The following is a 26,106-nucleotide window of genomic DNA, read 5'->3' on the forward strand; positions in this document are numbered from 1 at the left end:
AAACCCATGCAGACCGTCAGTTCTGACTGTCATCTTGGCTGGTGTTCGTTCTCCTGGGCAGTGATCCTTTAGTTTGGATATATGTGTTAGGTTGGATATATGTGTTCTTGTAGTTTTTGGATATGTGTTTTTGTCTTTGTGTTGCACTGCTGTGGACTGGGGTAATGATGTGTCGTTTCATTTCATGAACTGGCGCGCATGAAATGAAACGACCAAGTGTTTCTGACTCTGATAACAAGTGAGTCTGCAGACCCGATGGGAGACGGGAGTTTGTTCCACCATTTTAGGGGAAGGTGAGAGGAAAGTCTTGACCCCACAGCTCAGGCCGTGGGAAGTGGGCAACATGAGAGGCCATTCAGAGACAGAGCAAAGGGGGCAAGCAGGAGTGTGGATGTTAACGTGGGTTTGCATGTAAGTAAAAAGGAACTGTACCGAAAGACGGGAGCAAAGCTGTGAACTTCTGACGAGACGTTTTCTTATATCGGTAGGCTGAAAGCGAGCCTGCACTGCAGTAGTCTAACCAGTGCAGTACCATGGCCCAAACCAGACTCAGATTCCTGGGCGCGAGGGTGCCGTTGTTGAACAGAATCCCAGAGGTGATGCATATCAACATGCCTTGTGAGTCATGCATGTTTCCAGCCTTTCTTTTACATGTGGTACATTTACTACTTCGGGGCTTGGCCGTGACACAGAACAATCAGTTTGGATCGTATTGGCTTGAGCACCAAGGATGGGTTCAGTCTGAGTCCGGCAGTTAAATACGGCATCTGGTTTGACGGCCTGTATGTTTTCGGGGCTCCACAGTGGCGCCTCTTGACACCCAAACCCCAAAAGGGTCAATTTCATTCTTCTCTGCTGCTTTGCGGCCTCTCTTCTTTAAAACAGTTTTTCAATACTTTGTGCCAAAGTAGAAAAGTTAGAACATTTTAAAAAAAATATGCCAAAATGTGTCTTTTCTCTCTCTTGGATAAATATAGGACCATATCCCGTCATGTTCATGTTACTTACAGCCATGTCAGCCTGCTCTACATGTCTGCACCATGGCTGAGCGAATGCACCCTGAACGACTGTACATAAATACACCGCATTGCAATATTCCCTTGGACCCAACGATGGATCAAGTCTTTCTGACCTTGAATCATATGTGTCAATATGTTCTGTTGTCTGAGTCATCCCTTCACCAGTACCCCTGGAAATATTTCTATATACATATTGTGCTTGGCAAGAGGAGTCATTCTGAGTGTTATCCTCTGTATGAGACGCCTCGTTCGTTACAACCAAATGACAGGAGTCTCATGCACAGTCTGTGCATCCATCCATCCATTATCCGAACCACTTATCCTGCTCTCGGGGTCGCGGGGATACTGGAGCCTATCCCAGCAGTCATTGGGTGGCAGGTGAGGAGACACCCTGGACGGGGCATCACACACACACACACACAGTCATACCTAGATGCAATTTCAGTATGGCCGACTCACCTGACCTACATGTTTTTGGACTGCGGGAGGAAACCGGAGCTCTCGGGGGAAACCCAAACAGACATGGTACTCTGTGCATATTTTCCTGTATTATGTTATATGAATGGGCAGCATGGTGGTGCAATGGTTAGCATGGTTGCGTCACAGCAAGAAGGTCCTGGGTTCGAGCCCCGGGGTAGTCCAACCTTGGGGGTCGTCCCGGGTCGTCCTCTGTGTGGAGTTTGCATGTTCTCCCCATGTCTGCGTGGGTTTCCTCCGGGGCCTTCGGTTTCCTCCCGCAGTCCAAAGACATGTAGGTCAGGTGAATCAGCCGTACTAAACTGTCCCTAGGTGTGTGTGTGTGTGTGTGTGTGTGTGTGTGTGTGTGTGTTAGCCAGCCCTGTGATGGCCTGGCAGCCTGTCCAGGGTGTCTCCTCGCCAATCGCCCAATGACTGCTGGGATAGGCTCCAGCATCCCGCGACCCTGAGAGCAGGATAAGCGGTTCGGATGATGGATGGATAGATGATGGATGGATGGATAGATGATGGATGGATGGATGGATAGATGATGGATGGATGGATGGATGGATGTTATGTGAAATCTACCGCGATCAACAAAATGTACTGGAAATGTCTCGTCTTTCGACCGAGTTATTTAGAGTTTATCTAGAGTCTAAGGATAAACGGTGTGGTGCGCCATATATTGCCATATATCGTTGTATATATTGTGCTGATTGTAAAGCCCCTCGGGACTACCTTGTGGTTTTGGGCTCGACAAATAAACCTGACTTGACTTACTTCATAATTCATGACAAGACAACAGATTAGCGGAAGAAAAATGATGAAAGCAAAAAGAAAAAAAAAAGACCAATGTACCCACTGCTTCGGTCTATTAAAAAAACAACAATCCCTCAAAAAAACTTGAGGACTGACAACAGTAATAAATCAAGGCAGAGCCTTCCCGTTGAACCACATCTGAACAAATGGACCACGTCAGAGCGCCAATTCCCCACCAGCCTCTATGTAAACACACACAGGGTAAGTATGGATGGGGGGGGGGGCAACGAGGAGAGAAGCCCTGAGAGAGACAGACAGAGAGAGAGAGACAGACAGAGACAGACAGACAGACAGAGAGAGAGAGACAGAGAGACAGACAGACAGAGAGAGAGACAGACAGACAGACAGAGAGAGAGAAAGACAGACAGACAGACAGAGAGAGAGACAGACAGACGGACAGACAGAGAGAGAGAGAGACAGACAGAGACAGACAGACAGACAGACAGAGAGAGAGAGACAGACAGACAGACAGACAGACAGACAGACAGAGAGAGACAGACAGACAGACAGACAGACAGACAGACAGACAGAGAGAGAGACAGACAGACAGAGAGAAACAGAAAGAGAAAGACAGACAGACAGACAGACAGACAGACAGAGAGAAGGGGGAGAGAAAGACAGAGAGAGAGAAAGAAAAGGGAGAGAGAGAGAGAAGGGGGAGAGAGACAGAGAGAGAAAGAAGGGGGAGAGAGAGACAGAGAGAGAGAGAAAGAAGGGAGAGAGAGACAGACAGAGAGACAGAGAGAGAGAGAGGGAAATCTTGATCTAAAGCATGAAACAGTAACTGTACCCCCCGTATTGCCAGTGAGAGAGTCAGTAAACAGGGATGAGGTTCATTGTGTGTGTGTGTGTGTGTGTATATATATATCGTGTTAAACTGAGTAATTAAACTGTTAAGCTGTTAAGATAATTACACTGATTACTGATATTTTTCCAGTATGAACTGACACAGGATCATTTTAAAGTTGCCTCACCGTGTTATCGTCTCATCATGTTACACCAGAGTGAATGGAAAAACGCACCACTGGGAGTGTTTGTGGTCCCGTTACCACAACAGTTGCCACAGAGCCGAGTTTATTCAGGTCCGGTGGTCTGCCCAGACCAACCGCACCAAGTTACCGTCACCCACATGCCGCTGAGCTTTAAAATAGTTTCGCTGAGGAGGCGCAACGAGGGTTTAAACAGGTGAGCTTTGTCCTTGTCTTGTCTTTTAATATATATATATATATATATATATATATATATATATATATATATAATGTATGCTTGCTTGAAAATATGGGTCAATATTGTCACCCTCTCTGGTTGGCTGTAGTGGGCAGGTCAGACAAACCGAATGCAGACATGAAGGGGAAGCCTGACACCTAGTGGGCGTTTGTTGGAAGTGACATTACGACCTATCGATAGAGGTGAGGATAGAGGTGAAGTAGTTTGCGAGATGTCTCATTATTTGTTCGTTTGTTTCTTCTCTGCCTTGGCATCAAGACGTTTTGTCACTGTGTATCTACCACAGCACAAATGAGTTACAATGTATCACCAGTGTAGATTTTCTCAAACCAGTGGTTTCCATTAATTACAGGTATTCCCGCCCCCCACTTTCTACATTTTACAAGCGTCATTTTGTTACTAGTTGTTTTAACTGCGGCCCTTCTGTCTCCTGACCTCTGTGTGTGTGTGTGTGTGTGTCTCACACACTCACGCCCACAAGCTTGGGCAGATGCACAGATTGTGAAGGGGGAGTTTAATTCAACCTTCTCGTCTTCTGGGTCTTTCCAGGTCATCGTGAGTTTCCTTCACACTGCCGGTTGCCCTGCGTGCTTTTACCTCTCTTAGCGTTCACTTGAATCTCTCAACTTTAATAACTAACAACTTAACGACAACCTTGGTGGATTTTATTCGATCATCGGCTCCTGCACTGACTTGATCGCACCGAGGCCTCAGGTTGTGTGGTGCTGGGCCTGCACGTGGCTTGTTGCTAGCCTGTGGCTAAGCTAACCAGACAGTTGGGCCAACTTTGCCCTGTGAGGACGGTGTGCGACTAAAGAAAACAAATATAAAGCTCGCTGACCGTGAAGAAGATGTCCGACGGCTTTCTGGTGAACGCCATAAGAAGGACTCCCTCGTGTGGCTCCTGGCCAGTCCGAACGGGTTGCCACTCTTCCTCATCCGGGACGACGCTCTGTGGGACCCCTCTATTTGTCCACGGCTTTCCTCCTGCTCGATATCTCACAGACAGGGGCGGATCTACAGGGTGGCAAGGGGTGGCAGCTGCCCCCTCTGGGACACAGTCTTGCCACCCCTGTTGCCACCCCATTTGTAAATCAGATATGTTTTTAAAGTATATTTTATGTACTTGCATGGTGAAGGTCAATGAGACCCGCACCAAACTCATCTCAAACAGAAGTCGCCGATTTAGAATCCCCCCTCCCCCTCACAGGCGCGGATCTACAGGGTGGCAAAGGGGTGGCAGCTGCCACCTCTGGGACACAGTCTTGCCACCACCCCTTTGCCACTCCAGGAAAAAATCTCTAGATCCACCACTGCTCACAGATCTCCATCAGACTTAAAGTCCATCTTGCTCCCTGCGGTCTTCACCGGCAGGTCTTTTGGCACAACCAGCCATCAACCTCAGCACAGTGGGTCCCGGGTCTTTCCCCTATGCTGCACCCAAACTCTGGAACTCCGTTCCCCGTCGCATCCTCATTCGGGACTCCGTTACTGTAGTAACTTGTATAATAAACCAGATCCACTTACCCGTGTGTCCACTAGGTGGCAGTAGCAGTCCATTGGTTTACCCATTACGACCTGGATCATTCCCCGGAAGTAATTCTCATATGTAACGAACGCCTGCCGAGATGGCTGTACTGTGTTGTGCTCCCGAAGTTTAAAATAATAGACAAGTAAACAAATCCTGTAGGTGTGCTTGTTTCATGTAGTCAAGATACTCCAATTACAGAATTCAAAACTGCTGGGCGTGCGGGTGGTGTAGCGGTCTATTCCGTTACCTACGAAAACGGGGGTCTCCCGTTCGAATCCCTGCGTTGCCTCCGGCTTGGTCGGGCGTCCCTACAGACACATTGGCCGTGTCTGCGGGATGGGGGAAGCCGGATGTGGGTATGTGTCCTGGTCGCTGCACTAGCGCCTCCTCTGGTCGGTCGGGGCGCCTGTTCAGGGGGGAGGGGGAACTGGGGGGGGTGACACTCATTGTCACCTTACATAAAATACAATAAAGCAAAGCAGCAAAAAAACATCAGCAGGAGTTAAAACAAGATGAAGATGATGCAGTTAGAGTGAGTAAACTACTTTAGAAAGGTGGATTTTAAGAGCAGTTTTGAATTCTACTTCCCCCCCTCCCCTCCCCCTTTTCTCCCCAAATTTATCCGGCCAATTACCCCACTCTTCCGAGCCGTCCCGATCTCTGCTCCACCCGCTCTGCCGATCCGAGGAGGGCTGCGGACTACCACACGCCTCCTCCAATACACGTGGAGTCGCCAGCCATTTCTTTTCACCTGACAGTGAGGAGTTTCGCCTGGGGAACATAGCGCGTGGGAGGATCACGCTATTCCCCCCCAGTTCCCCCTCCCCCTTGAACAGGCGCCCCGACCGACCAGAGGAGGCGCTAGTGCTGCAACCAGGACACACACTCACATCCGCCTTCCCACCCGCAGATACGGCCAATTGTGTCCGTAGGGACGCCCGACCAAGCCGGAGGTAAGTTTTCAAAGGTGTATTTGTCACATACTTCACGTACAAGTACAATGAGCAGTGAAATGCTTATTGGCAACTCCGAAACTGTGCAACAAAAAGAACAACACAAGTAAATGGGAATAAAATATAACAGTAAAAAAAACAGGTGTATGGATAAGGTGTACTTCCATAAATATCTGTATACATTGTGCAAATGGTCTGTATGAAGGGGTATACATATATACGTATGTATTAATATCTACACATGCATTGTGCAAAAGGCATTGAAGCGTGAGAGGCAAAGTGACAGTAGTAACCGTTCTTAGTAATGTGTACATAGTAATTATATATTTATTTATTAATGTTATTTGGTGTTGAGTGCCCTTATGGCCTGGGGAAAGACATTCCTTCTGAGTCTCTCAGCGTTGGCCTTGTGGCTGTGGAGGCGTCTGCCTGACTGCAGCAGTTGAAACAGTCCATTATTGAGGTGGTGGAGATCCATGATAATCATTTTAGCTCTGGTCCTGCACTGCCTGGTGTTTAAGTCTTGTAGGGGTGTGATTGAGAGAAAGGTGTAGGTCCTACGCTGTGTCTTTCTGAAGTCCACAAAAAGCTCCTTGGTTGTGTTGACATTCAGGGAGAGGCTGTTGGCATCACAGTGACAGACCTTCCACCTCTTCTAGGTAGGCAATCGTTGCTGGAGATCGGGCCTATATTTAAGATCAGAATTGAGCATCAAAATCTGATGCTCAATCATAGGCACAAGTAAAAAGAAATGTTTTTAACCTAGATTTAAAAATTGCTAGAACGTGAGTAAAAGAAGTGACAGAACTCAGAATGAATAGAGTTTCTGTGAATCCCATTACGTTTACACATTTTACACACTAGGGTTACGTATGGGGTATCACACGAGATATATACTTAACGTAGCCTTTAACAGCATTAGATTCATAGTAGTGATATGATTCACAGAAACTATATTGATCTGACGAACAGGAACCTGTCTCATGAACCAGTCTGCACTGAACCTGCAGGATAATGTCCCCTTAAGCTCAAACTGTGAGGCTTTTGGCTTTTCCTCGTGGATCTATAGCAGTGGTTCTCAACCTTTTTGGGGTCCTGGACCCCCTGCGTATTTTTGATCTACCCTGAGGACCCTTCCACCTGATCTTGGGGGAGGGGGGTTGCAATTTGATAGAAACAGTAGAAACTGCATTTTAAATTGCATTATAGCATTTATTCACTCTTTGGGGCAAAAATAAGAGCTTTCAGTTGTAACTTAGATATAGTTAACAAAACAGAATTCTTACTCAGTAACTTTCAGATATATGTAACAAAACAGAATATGTATTCAGTAACTTTCAGATATATGTAACAAAACAGAATATGTATTCAGTAACTTTCAGATATATGTAACAACAGAATTGTTATGCAGTAACTTTTAACAATGCAAACGGGAGCGAGATCTCTTATTAAAATACAATAAATTACACTTGTGAAACAGAGGTAATTAGAGAAAACAGTCCTGTTACCCTTTATAGTTTAGGTAGATAAAGGTCTCAGTCACATTTGAGTAAAATAATCCTATTTCTTCTATAAATGTCATAGGGTCTTTTTTTAAAGATATTTTATTTTCACGGACCCCTTGCAATTACACCACGGACCACTAGGGGTCCGCGGACCCCGGTTGAGAAACACTGATCTATAGCACTCCGCCCTAATGGACAGTTCTCCTATTGAATCCTTGTTTGAAACTGAGATTCACAATGACGTTAGGAAAACTGTAACAGTGACTGACACACAGATACGTAACATCACTACGCTAGCATTGGCTAGTACAAAAACATGCTAGGTGCTAACATTACACGTCCGGATCTTACCTTCGTAATTGTGGATGTAGCTTTGAGACGTAAAGTTTGAAGCCCTTCTCTTTTTTGGGAACTGACGTATGGCGTGCTTCTTGGATAATGCAACTAACGTCATTAACCGCCAGTTTGGGTAGATCTTGAAGAGACCGAGTGAAAAACGCCATTGCTTCGCTGTTGTTGTCAGTTGTCCGTATCACTTCCGGCGCTGCCCGGAAGTGATCGTGCTGGCCGAGTCGGAATGCGGAAGAGAGTGCGCAATAGGCTATTCATGTAGTTTACAGCGTTGATCTAAATATTACCAACTACAAACCCGTTCCCCGCCAAAATACAATCCTTAAATATTTGTCAGCTCATTCAAAACACATCTCCTGCTCACTGTCTCATTATCGTTAATCTCTGAACTAGCGTCAAACCCACCGGAAGGGGTGTTCCACGGAAAGATGTTATCATTTTGTCACCGAGTTTGTGTGTACACACACACACACACATGGTTTGAATGACTGCATAGTGAAAAATGATTTTGGGTTTACTTACAGATGGGTTTCGACACTCCTGAGGTTTCTTCCTATGTTTTTCTCCCTGTTAAAGGGTTTTTTTCTCTCCGTTCAAGGTTTTTTAGGGAGCTGTTCCTTATCCGATGCGAGGGTCTGAGCCTTAGACCCTCGCATCGGATGATGAATATCACAAACTACAAATTTGCCTCAAGATGTGGTGTTGCTGTAACGCCTCTTGGGGCAAATTTGTAATTTGGGATATTCATCATCGTCAGTTCCGTAACCTATGGAGGTCGTAGGAGCACAGCTGATGCCTCGACAAGTCTCTTCCGCCCTTCCCTATCCATCGCAGCTCTCCCCGCCTCCACTACGCTCATCTGTAGCCATTCTCCTATGTTGTTTACTGTGATATCTTGAGTTGATGCAGTTGGAGGACAGTAGGGGGAGCTAGAGGACAATATAGGATGCAAGTGACTGTAAGAGGGGAGAAGGAGTGTGACGTGGGTTGTTCAAGTAAAGAAGCGTATGCTAACTGTCCTGCTGGTTGGTGTGGGTGACAGGGAAGTCACTATCTTGATCAGTCATAGCTTCGTATGGAGAAACTGTCCCTTTGAATCACATAGAATATGCCTTGAGACTGTTTTTTTCTTTTTCCGCATTTCCTTTGAATGCACAACAGGGAGAGGGATTTTGGAGTGACAGGGGTAGATTTTCATCACCGTTGGCCTGAGTTGTGGGCATGGTTATAGTTTGTTGAATGTTGCTTCACTGATGATGTTTGCCGTGGCCCCCCGAGTCTATCAAGACTGGCACATATTCATCATCGCTGCTAGATGAACCTGGCTTGTTACTTTCACTGGGTGTAGTGCTTGGCCACATTTGTACTCTGGTGTGCATTCTGTTGTTTACTGTTGTCTTTATATTGTATTGTGTCCTTACCTCTGAGTTTTAAGAAGGCACTGTCTTGCAAAGTGGTTTTGTTTTCTTGCTCTCTGCATAGCTTGCCTTTAGCTGGGCAGTCCTCTTCGTGTGGGTATTTGCCTCCACAATTCCTACACTGGTTGTTTGGTTTACCTCTCATTGGGCGTACATTTCCAGCTGATGACTTGTTTTGAGCCTTCTGATGCACCACATTCACAGTACCTTCTGTGCCTGCAGGCAGCCTGCATTTCAGACAGTTCTTGGGTTCTCCTGTGGTCCATAAGTCCATTTAGTGTTATGAGGGGCTCTCTCGGCGCCTTTCTGCGAAGCCTGGATGATGTGCAGCTCTGTATTAGTAGTGCTTTAATTTCAGAATCTGTTTGTAAACTCAGTTCTTTGCTAGCATGCGTAGCCTGGTGTGGTAGCTATCCAGATTTTCTCTTGGTTGCTGCCCTGGTTTTCTGGATATGTAGACTTGATACTGGACTTTGTTTGGGGTGAAAAACATCCTGTAAGCCTCGGTTTCGCATCTGCATACTTGTCTGCCTCGACTGCCATAGCGTCACGGATACCATACACTTGTTCTCCTGCCAAGTGCAACAGCAATGCTTTTAGCCTAGCATCGCCAGTAATGTTCATAGCTATGGTGTCATTTTCAAACCTTTGTACCCATTTTGTCCACCGTGGCTCAAAAAAAACTGGGATCGCTTTCAGTATCAAAGGGGAGGATAGCGACGTTGCCTACGAGTGACAACGGCAACTTCATGTTGGGAGTTAGCTTGTGTCCTCGTTAGCTTAGCTTAGCTTAGCAACTCACTCGGTGTTTTCCTCCCTTTTTTTCCCCTCTCGACGTAATTTTCCATCGTCGCACGGGTTTGATCGTCGTCGCCAGAGTGCTTCTCATAACGTCAATAAATGGACAGACAACGACTGCGAGTGAACGGTGACTTTAGTGAAGGTAGAGGCTAGTTCCCGTCGATGCAGAGAACGGTCGACTGAGCATGCGCAAGTATTCGTCGCCTCCGTTGTTTGGGTAGGTTAGGGGCGGGGTTAGGGTTAAAGTTAGCCAATCAGACGCAGAGCAGGGGCGGGTCTTCCTAGAATCCCAGCGCCTGGACGCTACGCGTGTGGAGGCGTGTTAGAGGCATTTCGCGCATGCTCAGTTGACCGTTCTCTACTCCATTTCCGTTCTCTGCATCGATGGGAACTAGCCTCTACCCTTTAGTGGTCTCACAGGATATATTTACACATGGCAGGTGGCTTCCCGGCTGAACTTAAGTGCCTGACTACCTAGCTGGCTACCATAGCCTCCTGTCAGCAGGGGGCGTACTTAGACTACCAGTGTTTCTCAACCGGGGGTCCGCGGACCCCTAGTGGTCCGTGCTGTAATTGCAAGGGGTCCGTGAAAATAAAATATCTTTAAAAAAAGATCCTGACATTTATAGAAATAGGATTATTTTACTCAAATGTGACTGAGACCTTTATCTACCTAAACTATAAAGGGTAACAGGACTTTTTTCTCTAATTACATCTGTTTCACAAGTGTAATTTATTGTATTTTAATAAGAGATCTCGCTCCCGTTTGCATTGTTAAAAGTTACTGCATAAAAATGCTGTTGTTACATATATCTGAAAGTTACTGAATACATATTGTTTTGTTACATATATCTGAAAGTTACTGCATAAGAATTCTGTTTTGTTAACTATATCTAAGTTACAACTGAAAGCTCTTATTTTTGCCCCAAAGAGTGAATAAATGCTATAATACAATTTAAAATGCAGTTTCTACTGTTTCTATCAAATTGCAACCCCCCTCCCCCAAGATAAGGTGGAGGGGTCCTCAGGGTAGATCAAAAATACGCAGGGGGTCCAGGACCCCAAAAAGGTTGAGAACCACTGGACTAGACCACAGTCATCAAGACTAGCTTGTGATGAGCTGCTTGTGGACATTGTTCAGCTGAGGACTTTTCATCCTTAGTCCCTAAAAAAACAGACACGCTGGTGTCATTGTGAATTAAATATAACTCTTTGTGAATCACTGCATCGGCAAGTGTGTGAGGTCGTTAGTTTTCAATCTTCAAGTGTGGGCTGGTGGACAAATACAACTGAGGCGTGCCAAAGACTGAAGCACACCGAAAACCAGATGTGAGGCAGTGACCTCTTCATCTTCATACTGAAGAGGCCACTTAGATGAGTGAAACATATCCGTCGATAAATGTTGAATCCAGATGAACTAATTCAACTTTCTTTGATATATGTTCAAGAATCAGATCATTTATTAGTAAGGCTTTGGCAGACAGTGATCTGATATTTACGAAACCAAACCTAAGCATCTTGTGGAAGTGATCAGTAGTAGTCAGAACTTCAGAGCTACCACTAGATTAAATATTAATTGGAATTTGACACCTTTTACTATTAGTTGACGGTTTTGAAGTGCTACGCTTTGGATGAGGTGTGGTCACACTTTGATAACATCAGATGTTTGGTTCTGTAGACTATTAGGTGCTTCGTTGCACATTTCACCACAAATAGGTTCTAGTTGTGTTGCAGCAGAGGAACATTTTTTCTTCTGTTGGACTAGCTTCAATGTCTCAGAGTATGGCGCAATATTTTTGTCTCGGATCATTTCATTTGCTGATATCTGTCGTGATGTAAAGAAATTGTCACCGATTACCAAAATTATAAGAACCAATTGCCTACCCTATCTTAATCCGTTCCAATCTAGTGAGATTAAACACCAAAGTTTGCCAGTTTACACCACAATGATCTACACTCTTTGAAAAAAGCTCTTGTCACATTCAGATTTGATAGCCAAGTAAAAAGCAGCACATATGCTGGAGTCCATCCATGCTTTTGAACAATGTTTTATTTTGCTTTACCATCAAGAAAACATATCAAATATTCTGAAGTTGACACTTACTCATTGCATTCATTCAAATGTTGCACAACCTACACCTAACCTAGTCTAGATAGAAATAAAGTCTTAGTAGGTCCGAATGTGTAGAACATCGTTAGTAATCAGTGTAAATTAAACAAGGTTTTTTCACTTCTAGTAGGCACGCTCATGAATGTGGTAATCATGGAGAATTTCTGGGTCCTTTTAGTTGTACCCATTCTGTTTGAAGTACTGGGCCCTGGCTACGACATCATTGGCGTAATCTCCTCCGGTGGTTTGAGCGTCCACGTCGTTATACGAGGAAACGCGCCCAGCCCCCGCGTTGTAGGCCGCCAAGGCACCTGAAGCCAGGAGAATAATAATAAGACATTTTACTAAGAACAATTCTCAATACTTCATAAAATCTACTCCATATTGACCATTAACCAGTACCAAAAACTGCTTTTGTTCTTGTTTTATTTTTCCATTTCAGTCATTGTTCTAAAACCACTCTTTATAGGATTATCCAAATTTGCTTAAACAGGTGAAAATTGCATCGCACAAATCCTTCATGGTTTTATGGAGCTCAGAAGAATTAGAAAATGCTCAATCGATTACCACAGAAAATATAACTGCTTTTTACGAGGAACCAGAAAAGACTGGATAACTGAAATTAGCACCTTTAAGTCTCTGATCTTTGTTCCAGTCAGAACCTCTCCCAACTTCGTTGTAGGAGTCTTTAAAAACCTTAATGCCTTGGTTGATATGTTCCTCACTGTCCCATCCACCAGTGGGGTTGTGCCAGCGCTTGTCAACCTAAGGACCACAGAATAAATGAATATTGTCAAGATTGATACCCGGCATCATTTAATTTGTAGACTTGGGACCCCCACACACTCTGGTGCCTACCTGCATGAGTCCAAAGGCATTTCCATTGTCCCCCCAGCCGTTATGCAGTCCTGCCCCTCGACCTCCACGGGTTTCTCTGGAGATGATGCCAGCCACCACAGAGGGCTCCACTCCATTCCTTCTAGCAGCACTCACAATCTTATCTTTGTAGTTGTTTATGTGAGGCAGATCACTCGCAGCCATTTCATGAGATGCTGCAACTCCTACATTGGAGAGGAAAAATAGGTCAGTTTGGTTCTTGCTCTGTGGAATGGCCGGTTTACTGTTGCTGGTTGCAAATGAATGGTAAACGGTGTCTGCATCCAGGTCGAGATTCCTTTTGCAACAGAAAAAGAAAAAAGCCAGACAGACAAAGGTAGCTGTTCAGTCTGAAAAGAATTCCAGAGCATTTTCTGACCACACTTGAACATATATCTGGTCGTAATGAAACTCTAGGGTGACACACAGTCAACTGTTAAAAAAGAAACTGCCTTCTTGAAATGGATTGAGGCCAACTAGCAAGATCGTCTCCAGAGGTCTTCAGGATAACACCACCAGTGATGTGACGCCGGGCAACTTTCTTTTATCAAAGTTGATATACTGACAGAATGGAGCAACATTTTTTTTCTGTTATTGTTTATTTTGTTTATATGGGGTCATTTTATGCGGTTGATAAGGGGGTTATTACATTGCTTTGATTAAAATAATTGATTTAAATTTTGATGCAAGATGACCCGAGCAGTACAAAAACCCTCTTTTCAGGGCAGGCGTTCTGAAAGTGAATGATTTAGAAATGCTCTGTGAATGTGTGTGTGGAGTATCCTATACAATGAGAAAGAAATTTTCTTTTTTAATTTTTTATTTTGGGCTTTTCTCCCCAGTTGTATCCGGCCAATTACCCCACTCTTCCGAACTGGCCCGGTCGCTGCTCCGCCACTTCTGCCGATCCAGGGAGGGCTGCAGACGACCTACCACATGCCTCCTCTGATACATGTGGAGTCGCCAGCCGCTTCTTTTCACCTGACAGTGAGGAGTTTCGCCAGGGGGACGTAGCGCGTGGGAGGATCACTCTATTCACCCCAGCTCCGGCTCCGCCCTGACCGACTAGAGGAGGCGCTAGTGCAGCGACCAGGACACATACCCACATTCGGCTTCTCACCCGCAGACACGGCCAGTTGTGTCTGCAGGAATGCCCGATCAAGCCTGAGGTAGCACGTGGATTCGAACCGGCGATCCCCATGTTGGTAGGCAACGGAATAGACCGCTACGCTACCCGGATGCCTCGAGAAAGACATTTTTATTTCAGCATGACACAAGGAAGTACGGCTTAGTTGTCAACATTTAAAAACAAAGATGCTGAAATCTCTAACTGTACATTTGAACCTTCAACGACAGAGAAGGAAGAGCTACGACAGTCACATATTTTGCTAGAAAGGGTTTTGGCTTTGCCTCTTCTTTGTCTTCTTGTTAAAGGGTGGTGCACGTTGTTTTTTTATTTATTGATTTTAACCCTGGCTCTTATTTTCATAGTTTTTCTCCCATCCAGCTTACTGGTTATGATATTATTTTACTCGTCGGCTTCATTCTGGATATCTTGGACCCAAGACCAGATCAGACCAGACTCAGCTTTACAGCGGCGTCTTACGGTGCCACAGAACACCAGCCTCACACCTGTCACCACCACGACAATGACGCCATCACCACCACCCTGGCGCCTCAGTTAGACTGAGTACGTGGTTCCCCATGACCTGCCACCTCCCCGTTGCCCTGGCTGCTGGGTAGTTTATCTGGGAACTATGGTGAAGTATATGCTGGTCCTTCCTGCAAGCTGAACAGAAAGTAGTACAGCTCGCTCAGCAGTGTGACTCACCGGTCACCTCCAAATATGTGGTTTGGCTAATCGGGCTGAACCGGACCTGGTGAAACGGGCTGCTGTAAAGCTGAGTCCAGCCAATCTCCCAAAGGAAGCTAGTGAGTAAAATAGCATGACTGATGTGCACAATATAGGGAAAAAGAAAATCAAACACGCCCAAGGTTGTAAAAAAAACCCAAAAACAAACAAACCCATGGTTATACTTTAAATGACCGATACTCGGGTTTATGACGTCACTTACCACGGGAACTTCTTCCGTCAGCCGTTGCCGTCACCGACGATGCACCAGTTGTGTCAACGTTGCTTACGTTTCCGTACTCTGAAACAGCACATGGTCATTGACACACTGGCTACTAAGATCTCGGCTATACACAAAACACCCAAACACAGTTAAGTTCTCGTTCAACCTCGTTAGAATTAAGTTAGCAGTCTGTTTCATCCTTCCCTTTATTAGATTCCTCTAACAGCATTAGCAATAATAGCATCATAAATAATAGCATACAAATAAATTGCAAATTTGTGTTATAACCGTTTCTTGGTATTTCCTCATCTCACATGCGCCCCATGTTCTCTGAATGTGTCTTACGTAAACCAGAGATTTCTTGTACGGTCAGCCGTCTGCTGCTTTCCTAGTGTTCACTCTTCATAATGTCTCTCGTGTCCTCTTAAGGTGTCATATGCAACTTAGTGCCTCGCTGTTTTCTCTCAAATACAAGCATAGAAATGTTGATGTCCTTCGAAGGATTAGTGTGTAGCCTCGATACTGTGGCGAGTCAGGTACAGCGCTTTGTTTCCTGTCTCCAAGATAAGGGCCGAGCGAGAGAAGATTCACAGCTGTACCATAAGAAGTGAACAAACATTCCTTTACCCAAGGAAGGGATGGACCGCTGATAAGAGTATCCAGGGCTCTGTCTGGGGTCAGACTCTGTGCGGGGTCAGACTCTGTCCGGGGTCAGAGTCTGGCTGCTCTTGTGCATACTCTCTGTGTGTGGACGTGATAGGGTCTGTCCTTTTTCAGCTGAAAAACTTACATTGCAAAATAAACTCACAAAGACCATTTCTGCAGTCCTCTCTGTTCCTTAAAGTATTCTGGCCGCAACAAATTGGCGACGAGGACGGGACGTCCCGAGTGAATGGCCCCCGCCGAGGAGACGACTGCAGCCGGTAGCTGCCATCAAATAGAAATTCCTCCCCACAAAGCCAGGGGGTTGAGAAGGTGCCTGTCCCTGGCGGAGACCGCCACCGCGGACATCCCCAACCAACTCAGAAGCGGCTCAACTAACAGTGAGACAAACATCCCTGTCTGTGATGACGTCACTCACAGTAGACTCAGAAGAGCTTAAAGGCATGCCTCCCACCTTGTGGGCAAGTCATACGTATGATGTAGGCCGAATGAAAAGAGCTCCTCCCTTAGTCCTAACACCCAAATCTGATTATAGGCCATGTCAAAAGCAATATCCCCTAAAAAAGGGAAGCCAAAGAGAGTAAAACCAGGGTTTGATTCCCTCCTGGCGACAGGAGTGATAATACTGTGCGAAACCTCTCCTGTTAGAACACCTATATTCCCAGTGAAAAAGATCCATGACAAAGGCCGGCCCACCGAATGGCGTTTTGTCCAGGATCTACAGGCAGTTTAATGCTGCCATACACGCACACCAGAGGTACCGAAGCCGCCCCTGTATGTCTGTTGTTTCACCGCCGCTTATTGTAAAGGGACTTTGAGTGTTAGAAAAGCGCTATATAAGTTTGATTTATTATTATTATTATTACAACATTTAGCTGATAATGGTCATAAGGCTAGCCTGTCAAAATTACAGTGGGTTCAACAGCAAGTAACTTATCTGGGTCATGTGATCACAGCTGAGGGCAAACCCCTCTCACCCAAGTGCATAGCAGCTGTGCAAACTGTCCCAAAGCCAACCACAAAGAAGCAGGTTATGAGTTGTCTTGGTATTAAATCATACTGTAGGCAGTGGATCCCTAACTAAGAGAGTCTCCTCTCTCATCGATGATTCATGGTAAACATCTAGCAGCACGTGACAAGGCGACACGGACAAAGGAAGCAGAAGCTGCATTTGAGGAATGAAAATCAGCCTTGCAGCGGTCACCACCGTTAGGACTACCAAATCCAGAAAAACAATTTGTCCAGTGTGTAGATCCGAAGGCTTCCTACATCTTGTGTTAACTCAAAAAACATGGCGATAGATTAAAACCTGTCGCCTGTTTTTCTTCCAAGCTGGAAGCCGTGGCAGCAGGCCTCCCCTGTGTGTCGAAGGGCTGTAGCCGCTGCTGAGAAAGTGCTGGTTTGCGTCACGAGACCTTGTGGGTTATGGGGAATTCCCGCTTAGGGTCCCTCACTCAGTTGCTCACATACTTAATACACAGAAAACCCCTCACCTCTCTGCCCAGCGGTGCTTACGATATCGTACCACTTTGCTGGACATGCCAAACATCACAGAGAAGCCTTGTAACACCTTAAATCCTGCTTCTCCCCTCCCAATTGCAGGTGATGGTGAACCACATGACCACGACTGTGAAGCCACACTCGCTGAAGTGTGCACGCCTCGCCCTGACCTCAGAGATGTTCCTCTGCTTCACCCTGGCATTGAAATGTTTGTGGATGGTTCAGCTTCCAGATGTGCAGACACCGGCAGAAGGCACGTGAGTTTGGCTGTCGTGTCCTCTCATGACATTCTCTCTCTAATTACACTTACAGAAGCCTGTAAATTGGCTAAAGACCAATCTGTTAATATCTACACGGATTCCAGACACGCATTCGGCGTAGTACATGATTTCGGCACCCTATGGAAACACAGAAAATATGACAGCCTCGGGAAAGCCTATTGCTCATCACAAACTGCTTTCTGCACTGCTGGACGCCATTTTGTTAGCATCAGCTGTCGATGTGATTAAATGTGAAGCACACGCCCTACCCAGTGTGTCTAGGTAATGCAGCCGCAGACACGGCAGCTAAGCATGCTGCTTTGAATTCAATTCAATTCAATTCAATTTTATTGTCATTAAAAACAATGTGCAGGCACATGTTAAAAATGAAATGAGGGCTGTGGCTTCACCAAACAGTGCAAGACAGACACAGCAAACACAGTATAAGATATACGCACGTGAAGACCAAAAGCTAAAATAAGTTAAAAAAGAAAAAAAAGGGGGACGCCTTTCACTATCCAGGTAGTTTCCATTAATAACACCGACACGTCTCCTTTTCAGGCTGTGAAGGAGCTACAATCTCGCGCTCTGCTAACCGAAAAAGCTTTGTGGTCTAAGGCAGGGTTTCCAAATCCGTTGTTTTTACGGCGAGGCAACTTTGCCTTGGATGACGCCTAATTTCACCAGGGCACCGAGGCAAATAGCCCGGGCACCAAAAGCAACTGAGAACTCCAAGCCCACAACACCACTGCGCAAATAAATACCACGAGCAAATATCACAAGATTGATTCCAGAGGTTCCTTGAAAAGGTTTTATAACTGAAGTTGTAGTAAATTCCACATAAGGAGATTGATTGTTGGAATCCCATTGTCAATCACCTCGGTGCCCAAGCTACCTCCTTCTCCGGCGTGGATTTATCCGTGCTCCCGTCAAAAAGTAAGGAGCAGTAAAATGGCTCGCTCCTGATCAGAGTGTGGAAATCGTCCCTCATAAGTCTCTGCTGTGTGCCCGATGAAAGAGCGACAGCCATGGTCGTGGATATAGGTCTTTCCAAGCTCAACGCCGTGTTTACGTTCAATAGATACCCAAGTTTTGAACAGGGTGAAAGGTTGTTCACAGTACGCCAACGTGGAGGCGTACAGGGTCAGGGGTTGCGAGTGATGTAAATGAAATGGGAGGAAGGTGGGGGCACTTTCACACAGACAGGCAGCAGAAAATTGGCTTGAAACCGGTTACAATGAGGAAAACACCTGCTGCAAAGGGCACAGCGGCAACGCTGCCTTTACATCTAGTGCTTATTACAAGGGCGTTAACGCTAAACGGGAGGCCTTCCACGCCGGCAACTGCCGTGCATGCCGTGGGGAGGTTCGAACGCTGGTCTAAGGTGGGCTGTACATTCTCTGACGGAGTCTGGATGGGGCCGGACTCCAAGCCGTGTTTGCCACGTGCCGTCTGTACAGCAGTAAATCAAGTGTGGTTTACAAAAGTATTTCCAACATATGCTCAGCACTTCTGTGAGAAACAAGTATTGTGTGCGCAGCGAACAATCCTGCAGGGGCAATAAAAACGCCACAAGCAGGACCTCCCACACCCGACTGACCTTTTGAACACCTAATAATGGATTTCATTCATGTCAAGGGAAAAGACACTGTCTAGTAATAGTGGAGATGCTGCCGCTGTTGCTAAAGCTCCGGAAATCATCCCACGCTGGGGAATACCTGGACACCTGGGAACAAGCGCTGACAACGGACCGGCCTTCAACAGCAATGCACTACAAGCTGCATCCTCTTATCTGGGTTTTGGCAGAAGACATCACTGTGCGATCACCCACAAAGTGCTGGCGAAGCTGAGAGAGGGAACGGCACCATGAAACGCAAACTGACCACACGCCGCGAGGAAATAGGGCTAAACTGGGTGCAAGCGATTCCATTGGTGTTAGTTTACATGCACACCCGAGTGAGACAAACACATGGACTAAGCCCTTACGAAATCCTGTTTGCCAGACCACCGAATACTGGTGTGGGCGCCACACCCAGACCCATGCCTACCACCGCTCAATGTGATGATGCAATGTTGAGGTGTTGTGTCTCTCTGTCCAAAACTCTCTCACAACTACACATGCAGGTTAAGAGCACGCTTCCACAACCTGAAACCAGGTGGTGAGCAAGGATTTCCGGAGGAGACGTTGGAAACAGTGGAGATTCATGGGTCCACATCAGGTGCTGCTGACCACCGAGACTGTGGTGAAGGTCGAGGGACGAGCAACTTGGGTAGATGCCAGCCACTGCAAGAAAGTTACACCCCCATCAAGTGGAGAGACTCTGTCCAGCGTCAGACTCTGGCTGCTCTCGTGCGTACTCTGCGTGTGGGGAAGTGAAAGGGTCTGGCCTTTTTCAGCTGAAAATCTTACACTGCAAAATAAACTCACAAAGACCATTTCTGCAGTCCTCACTGTTCATTAAAGTATTTTGGCCGTAACAAATTGCAAGTATGAAAACTATTTATGATAATTAGTAGGAAAAAAAACAAACTTACCCATGTTTCTCCCCTGTATCGTTTCTCCGATGTTCAACGTTTGCGTCACGTCTCTCCTCTTGCCTCCTACAGCAGCGTTTAATATAGAACATTAACCCCGCCCAAATTACACCGCAACCAATCACACGTCAGGCTGGTTATAACAACGGAAGGGAGCAAACAGCCTCCGACCCGTCAGCTGAATGAGTAATGTGCTACAGAAAAGCAGGCGGTTTCCTGGAAGACTGGCTGAGAGAAAGTGAAAGCATGAAAAATACAAGATACCCTCACAACCTAAAGCAGACATGAAAACAACCGGCTTAGAGAAAGTGAAAGCACAACAGATACAAGATACCCTAACAATCTATATTCCAAATCTTTTTATCATCAGGGTTGGGCAGATGTGTTCCACATTGTTATACATTAAAGGAAAAGAAAGAAAAGGAAGCAATAATGATGACATTGAATAGTGATAGAGTAAAATAAAACAGCCCCCCCCATCCCCCCCACCCCTTTGATTGTCCAGAGTAGTTTTAAGGCACAATATTTAGCAATAAATAAATAACAAGTAAAGCTGCAGCTATTTCCGTGAAGTCGGCCGTTATTTTTCTGTCAAGGGCGGAGGTAAAATGCATTTCATGTTATATCGTCTGGGTGTTATGGAAGTATGTTAAAAAGGACTCCCAAGTTTTGCAGAATTTCTTCTCGGAACCACTGACTGAGAAGCACAACATCTCCAGGTTGAGGCGGGACATTACTTCTCGAAGCCACTGACTAAGTGTGGGCGGGGCAGCATCCTTCATCCTGAGCAAAACTGCACATCTGGCCAAGAGTGAAGCAAAGGTAACCATGCAGCACTCTGCGAATGTCAAATGAGGAGCCACTCCATCAGTAACGTCAAAGCTATCAGAGGGTCTGGGTCTAGGTTCCGCTTTAAGATGTTGCATAGAATGTGAAAGACATCTTTCCAGAATTTTTCCAAGTGAGGCCACAGCTAGTACTACATGTGCATCATGGTAGCATCATTGTTTTTAGCATTTGTCGCAGGTGGGGGTGATATCGGGATAGATGCTCGATAATTTAACCTTACACATGTGGGCCCTATGAACCCCCATAAATTGCAGTAGGCAGTGTCTTGCACAGAGTGAGGATTTGTGTACTGATGGGAAAATGGAATCCCATTGGTCATCAGATAGTGCATGTCCCAAATCGTGTTCCCAGGCTGTTTTAATTTTGTCTAGCGGTGGACATGTCAGCATGGACCAGTTTCTGTATAATGTCGACAATGTACCAGACATGAAAATAACTGGCCTAGAGAAAGTGAAAGCATGAAAAATACAAGATACCCTAACAATCTAAAATAGAAAGCATTTTTACAACACTGATATGAGAAAACGTCCTTGAATCCTGAGGGACACGTCAGCATCTTTCTTACAAGAACGCAGGTGTGTTGTGGTTCATCACGTCGCAGGACTGATGAAACCTTTATTTGGTGGGCATGTAACTTTCATCCAACAGCAGGGAATCGCGTTTGGGTCCAGCGGTGCCATCTCAGATGAAAACAGAATGACAATATTTGATTATGTAGACAACTGAAAAAAAGACCTCTAAGACAACACGAACTTTTTGTGATTTTTATTTATTTGTTTGATTTTTAAATTTTTTCTTCTCCAAAAAAATCCTGAGGTATTCACAATATAATGGCATTTATACTGTTTGAAATGAGACTGAGGGAAATGAAATACAGCCTGAAAGAAAGAAAAAGCGAAAGAAAAAACAGGGTAAGAATAAAGCCGTGAAGATTGATATAACTGTCAAGACAACAGGTCCATGATGTGATACGTACAAAAAGCCCGGTGACTTCAACAGCTGTGGTCTTGGAAATTTGTTCCTCCCCCTGTCATGCCATTTAGATTGAGAACTGCATTTAGAAACCCAGGGAATACAGGCATATCATATTCTGACATAGATTTACTTTTCTTTCAAAGCAGGGGTTTTCGCCTTGATAACAGGAAGTGCAACGAGTTAAGTAGCCCATCTTTTCTGCATTAGTAGCGTTCCCCAGTTCATCTGGCGTGTGGCTAATAAGCGGGCTACAATTTCTCTTCGTGGATTTATTTCAATATCTTCGATTTACACCAACATGGCAAGACAGTACAGAGTATCCCTTCACTCTCCCGGAGTTCACCACCCTCACCGCACGATACTTCCCCTCTCTGTGACACTCATCACTGTCCCTTAAACAATGGCAGGAAGGAACTAATATTCACTCGTAGGCAAGGGGACATGAAATAACAACTTGAATATCACACATATAAATATATAAATAAAATAATAGATAAAATGTGTACAGTAACTACGGTTACATTAATAAGCCAATCAGTCCACTTTGCAATAATAGTAAAAATACTTGAAACTTAAATCGTCTAGCCAGCTTCAGGACCAGAGCAGGCAGTACTCATGCTTTAAGACCAATTTCAAGTCTATAAACAATACGAGCCAACTTTGGGTACTAGCAGAGCATTAAGTAAAAATTTTAAAAAAACAAACTATAGTATGAATACTCAGCTTTAAACCATGAAAAACTTTTGTAGGCTGTGTGAACAGACTGTCTAGCGGTGATCAAAATAATGGATCACAGTGGGAAGCATCCCTTAGATCTGGCGTCCTAAAAGCAAAACCAGCAATAGTGCGCCTTATAATACTGTAGGACTCCTAAACCTGTTCCTCACATACTGTATACCATGTTTGTTAGTGTGATAGCTGAACACAGTTTGGCTTTTTTATAGACACTTTTAGAGCCTATGTAATGATTACATCAGGGCATTTTGAATATTTAATTCAAAAACTTTAAATTTAAGTTAAATATTTATTTCTGAACCAAAGATTTATTATATAAGTTAAATATTTAACAACAAACTAAGTATTTGCTTCGTGGTTACAGAGATCACATTTAACTTAAATATATAATTTGTCAGCAAATATTTATTTAGCAGAACAGAATTAAGATATATATATTTTCTGTTGAAATATTTAATTGCGTCTTATATTTAGATATGTTATATATTTAGTTAGCTGTTATATATTTATTCATGATCACCGATTTAATATTTAAACCAAATATTCAAAATTAGCGGTTCTTTCCTTTGATTTATAAATTAAATCTAGTAAACGAGCTATTTATTTATTTTAAGATATTCATTTATTTAGACAAGAGATAACTATGTAACTATTTCCATTACATTTAATTTTAATAAATCTGATGGAATAAACAATTTTATTAAATATTTATCTTAAATGTTAAATCAGTTATTCTAAATAAATATATAACAACCTGCTAAACATATAACATCTCTTAATCAGGAGTAATATTTAAATATTTGTTTAAGTAAATAAATATTTTGTAAACATTATATATTTAAATGAAATGCTATTTCTGTATTTAAGACACAAATATTTAACACTGTATTCATATTATATCTTAAATCAGACGTTGAGAAATAAATATATAACTTAAATGTTGGACTTTACACTTGGCAAGTTTATTAAATCTGAGTTATATGCTAATTAAACCCGCCCATCTCTGACTCATTGAGTCAACTAGGCCCTCTGAAAGTGCCTTCAGAAGCGCCAGAGAGAAATGCTAGTTTTGCAATGTTGGCAGTAGAGACGGTGTCTTACAACTTGAGTGCTTGCTATAGCAGAATAACAACCAACTTTCATCCATTTTTTCCATCAGTGTCACACTATAGTGACACTGATGGAAAAAAATGTGAACCGTTCTGCTTAGTTTTACTCTGCTCTACTTTAGAGTGGCTATCTTGTTCAGCCTTTTCATGTTTCTCATCCTTTACTGCTGCTATTTTAACCGTTCTGGTTCTTATTGTAGCTGACAACTTTCTTCTCCTTTCCATTTCCACACTGTAAGCAGCATTCATTTTCTCCAGCAGAATCTCATCCTGCATCAGTGGGTCTTGTGAGTATGGTTTAACATCAGATCGGATAGTGTTATCATGGAGGCCAGTCATAACCGTTTGGAGAAACTGATTTTGGATTAGTTCTGCACTGTATTTCAGTCTTGCTTGTGCTCTTTCTGAGGCAAAGAGGATCAGCTGTCTCAAGTCCATGGCCCGCACCAAAAACTGGATGGGGGGTTCCTGTGGGTCCTGGACTGCACGGGTAAGTGAATGGTACAGCTCTGTGGCATCTTTCTCAATATAATGGGCCCTTAGAATTTGTTTGAGAGCAGGGAGTGTCAAATTAGTTCTGCTTTCCAGGTAACTTCTTAATTTTATTCCTGGCATGATGACTTGGATAATGGCCTCCACTACCTCACCTTCATCATACCCCTTCTGTAGAGCCCTCTGGATTTGTCTTTCAAAGCTGGCGTGGCTTAGTTTGTCTCTTTGGTTTGATTCTCCCATTTGTCCCATTATCTTTAAGTCTTTCTTATACAGTGGTTAAATAACTTGACCTCTGAGGTCCCTTTCACACTTGAAAGTCCAAACCAAGGTCTGAACCAGAGTCTGGTTCTGGTGCTTTCACATCTGTTATTTTATAGTCATTAGGTTCAGGACTTTTGCTTTCATACCAGCGGACCTTGACTTGAACTTTTGGCTCATTGTTGCCAGGCGCGCTCGCTGTTGCTAGGTGTTACTGTTTGTGTTTGTTTTATCACTTCCTATGATTGATCCGAAAGTCCGAACCTTTGATTTCACATTAGACATTCATGAACCTTGGTCTGAACCGAGACTACCTCCTGAGCTTGGACCAAAGACCGAGTCTTTGATCCCTGTACCCTGGTCCAAGAGGTTTCACACCTGGCAATCTGGTTCGGACTTTTCTGGAAAGTCCGGACTAAACAACATAAGTGTGAAAGGGTCCTTAGAGGGACGGACTCGACGCCATTTTGGTATGCGTTCTCTTCACTCTTGTTCATTGGATGCAATACCACCAGGCCCCACAGGATGGCACTTGGATACAAGTTTGTCCAGCGCTGTGTATAGAGCAAGTCTGGCCATCAGCTGATCTTTGCAACACATGCTGTGATTGGCTGAGAGCCTGTCACGTGCTTGACGGGTGCCATGTTGCCTACCAACGTCTGGCTCTGTCATCATGACGTTTCAGTGATTTTTCCTGCATTGTCGGCCCATTTCTCGCCGGTTTGTAGCAGTTGAAGGAGAAATGGTGTGTTGTGCAGCTTGGGGCCGTTCCGTTCGGCCGGGACAAGGCCGTATGATGCATTGATTTCCACAGGATGCACAAAGGAGGGCAGTTTGGGCCGTGAAGATTCGCAGGCTGGGCTGGTCCCCCTCAGCTTATTCCTACTTGTGCTCGGTGAGTTCATGTCAGTGTTTAGGATTTTTCGATAAACTAACTTCCCTAGAGCAATCCGAGAGTCTGTAAGGTATTGTTGTGTGGAAATCAGTTGTATAGCACCATGTTTCCCAACCGGGGGTATGCGTACCCCTAGTGGTATGTGGGTGGTCTCCAGGGGGTACGTGAAAAGATTTTAAAAATGAGAGACAAAAAGCAATTAAAAAATGTACAGGAAAACTCTAACCAAATAATGAATAATGTATAATCTGTAATAATGTAACCAAAATTGGAGCAATTAAAATTAAGTAATAATTTGCTGGCTATATTATTACTGGCTATACTTTTTCGTAATGCACGACAGTTTCCCACCGGACTTTGTGAGTCGTCACTCCACTCATGAGTGCATACTGGCGCACTGTTTTCCTTGCTAGCTAGCAAAATATCAAGCCTCTTTCAAAGTTTCAGTTAACGTTATGGATAAATGGTTGAGTCGAGCGGATTCATCCAGCAACAACAGCACAGCTGATACTGCTGAATCGGGAGAACCCATTCAGAAGAAAAAGAAAATTGAGACGGTAAAGCATCGTCAGTTTGGTCAACAATATGTAATTTGGATGTACTGCCACAACTACAGAGCCGCCGTAGCCAATGTGTTTCCTCTGTGGCGACATGCATTTAAAATAATAGCATGAAACCGTCCCATTTACAT

General features: G+C 44.5%; 1 protein-coding gene across 1 annotated transcript; it reads right to left on the minus strand.

The window, feature by feature from the left end:
- Positions 1 to 12,103: 12,103 nt before the first annotated feature.
- On the minus strand, positions 12,104 to 20,160 carry LOC130112425 (lysozyme g-like). Its single transcript, XM_056279766.1, has 5 exons — positions 20,100 to 20,160; positions 15,142 to 15,219; positions 13,049 to 13,251; positions 12,820 to 12,955; positions 12,104 to 12,501 (listed from the first exon to the last, which is right to left on the minus strand). The coding sequence occupies exons 1-5, from the start codon at positions 20,101 to 20,103 to the stop codon at positions 12,365 to 12,367; spliced, it is 558 nt and encodes a 185-aa protein (XP_056135741.1). The 5' UTR covers positions 20,104 to 20,160; the 3' UTR covers positions 12,104 to 12,364.
- Between the last annotated feature and the right edge of the window lie 5,946 nt (positions 20,161 to 26,106).

Source organism: Lampris incognitus, chromosome 5 (assembly GCF_029633865.1).
Source record: "Lampris incognitus isolate fLamInc1 chromosome 5, fLamInc1.hap2, whole genome shotgun sequence".
Classification (NCBI taxonomy): domain Eukaryota; kingdom Metazoa; phylum Chordata; class Actinopteri; order Lampriformes; family Lampridae; genus Lampris; species Lampris incognitus.

What these genes read in the sequence shown, in the direction of transcription:
- LOC130112425 (XM_056279766.1), bottom strand. An exon ending in TGACGGAAGAAGTTCCCGTG is followed by an intron (nt 13,252 to 15,141) that starts GTAAGTGACGTC and finishes TCTCCAATGTAG; the next exon opens with GAGTTGCAGCATCTCATGAA. An exon ending in CAAAGATCAGAGACTTAAAG is followed by an intron (nt 12,502 to 12,819) that starts GTGCTAATTTCA and finishes TCCTGGCTTCAG; the next exon opens with GTGCCTTGGCGGCCTACAAC.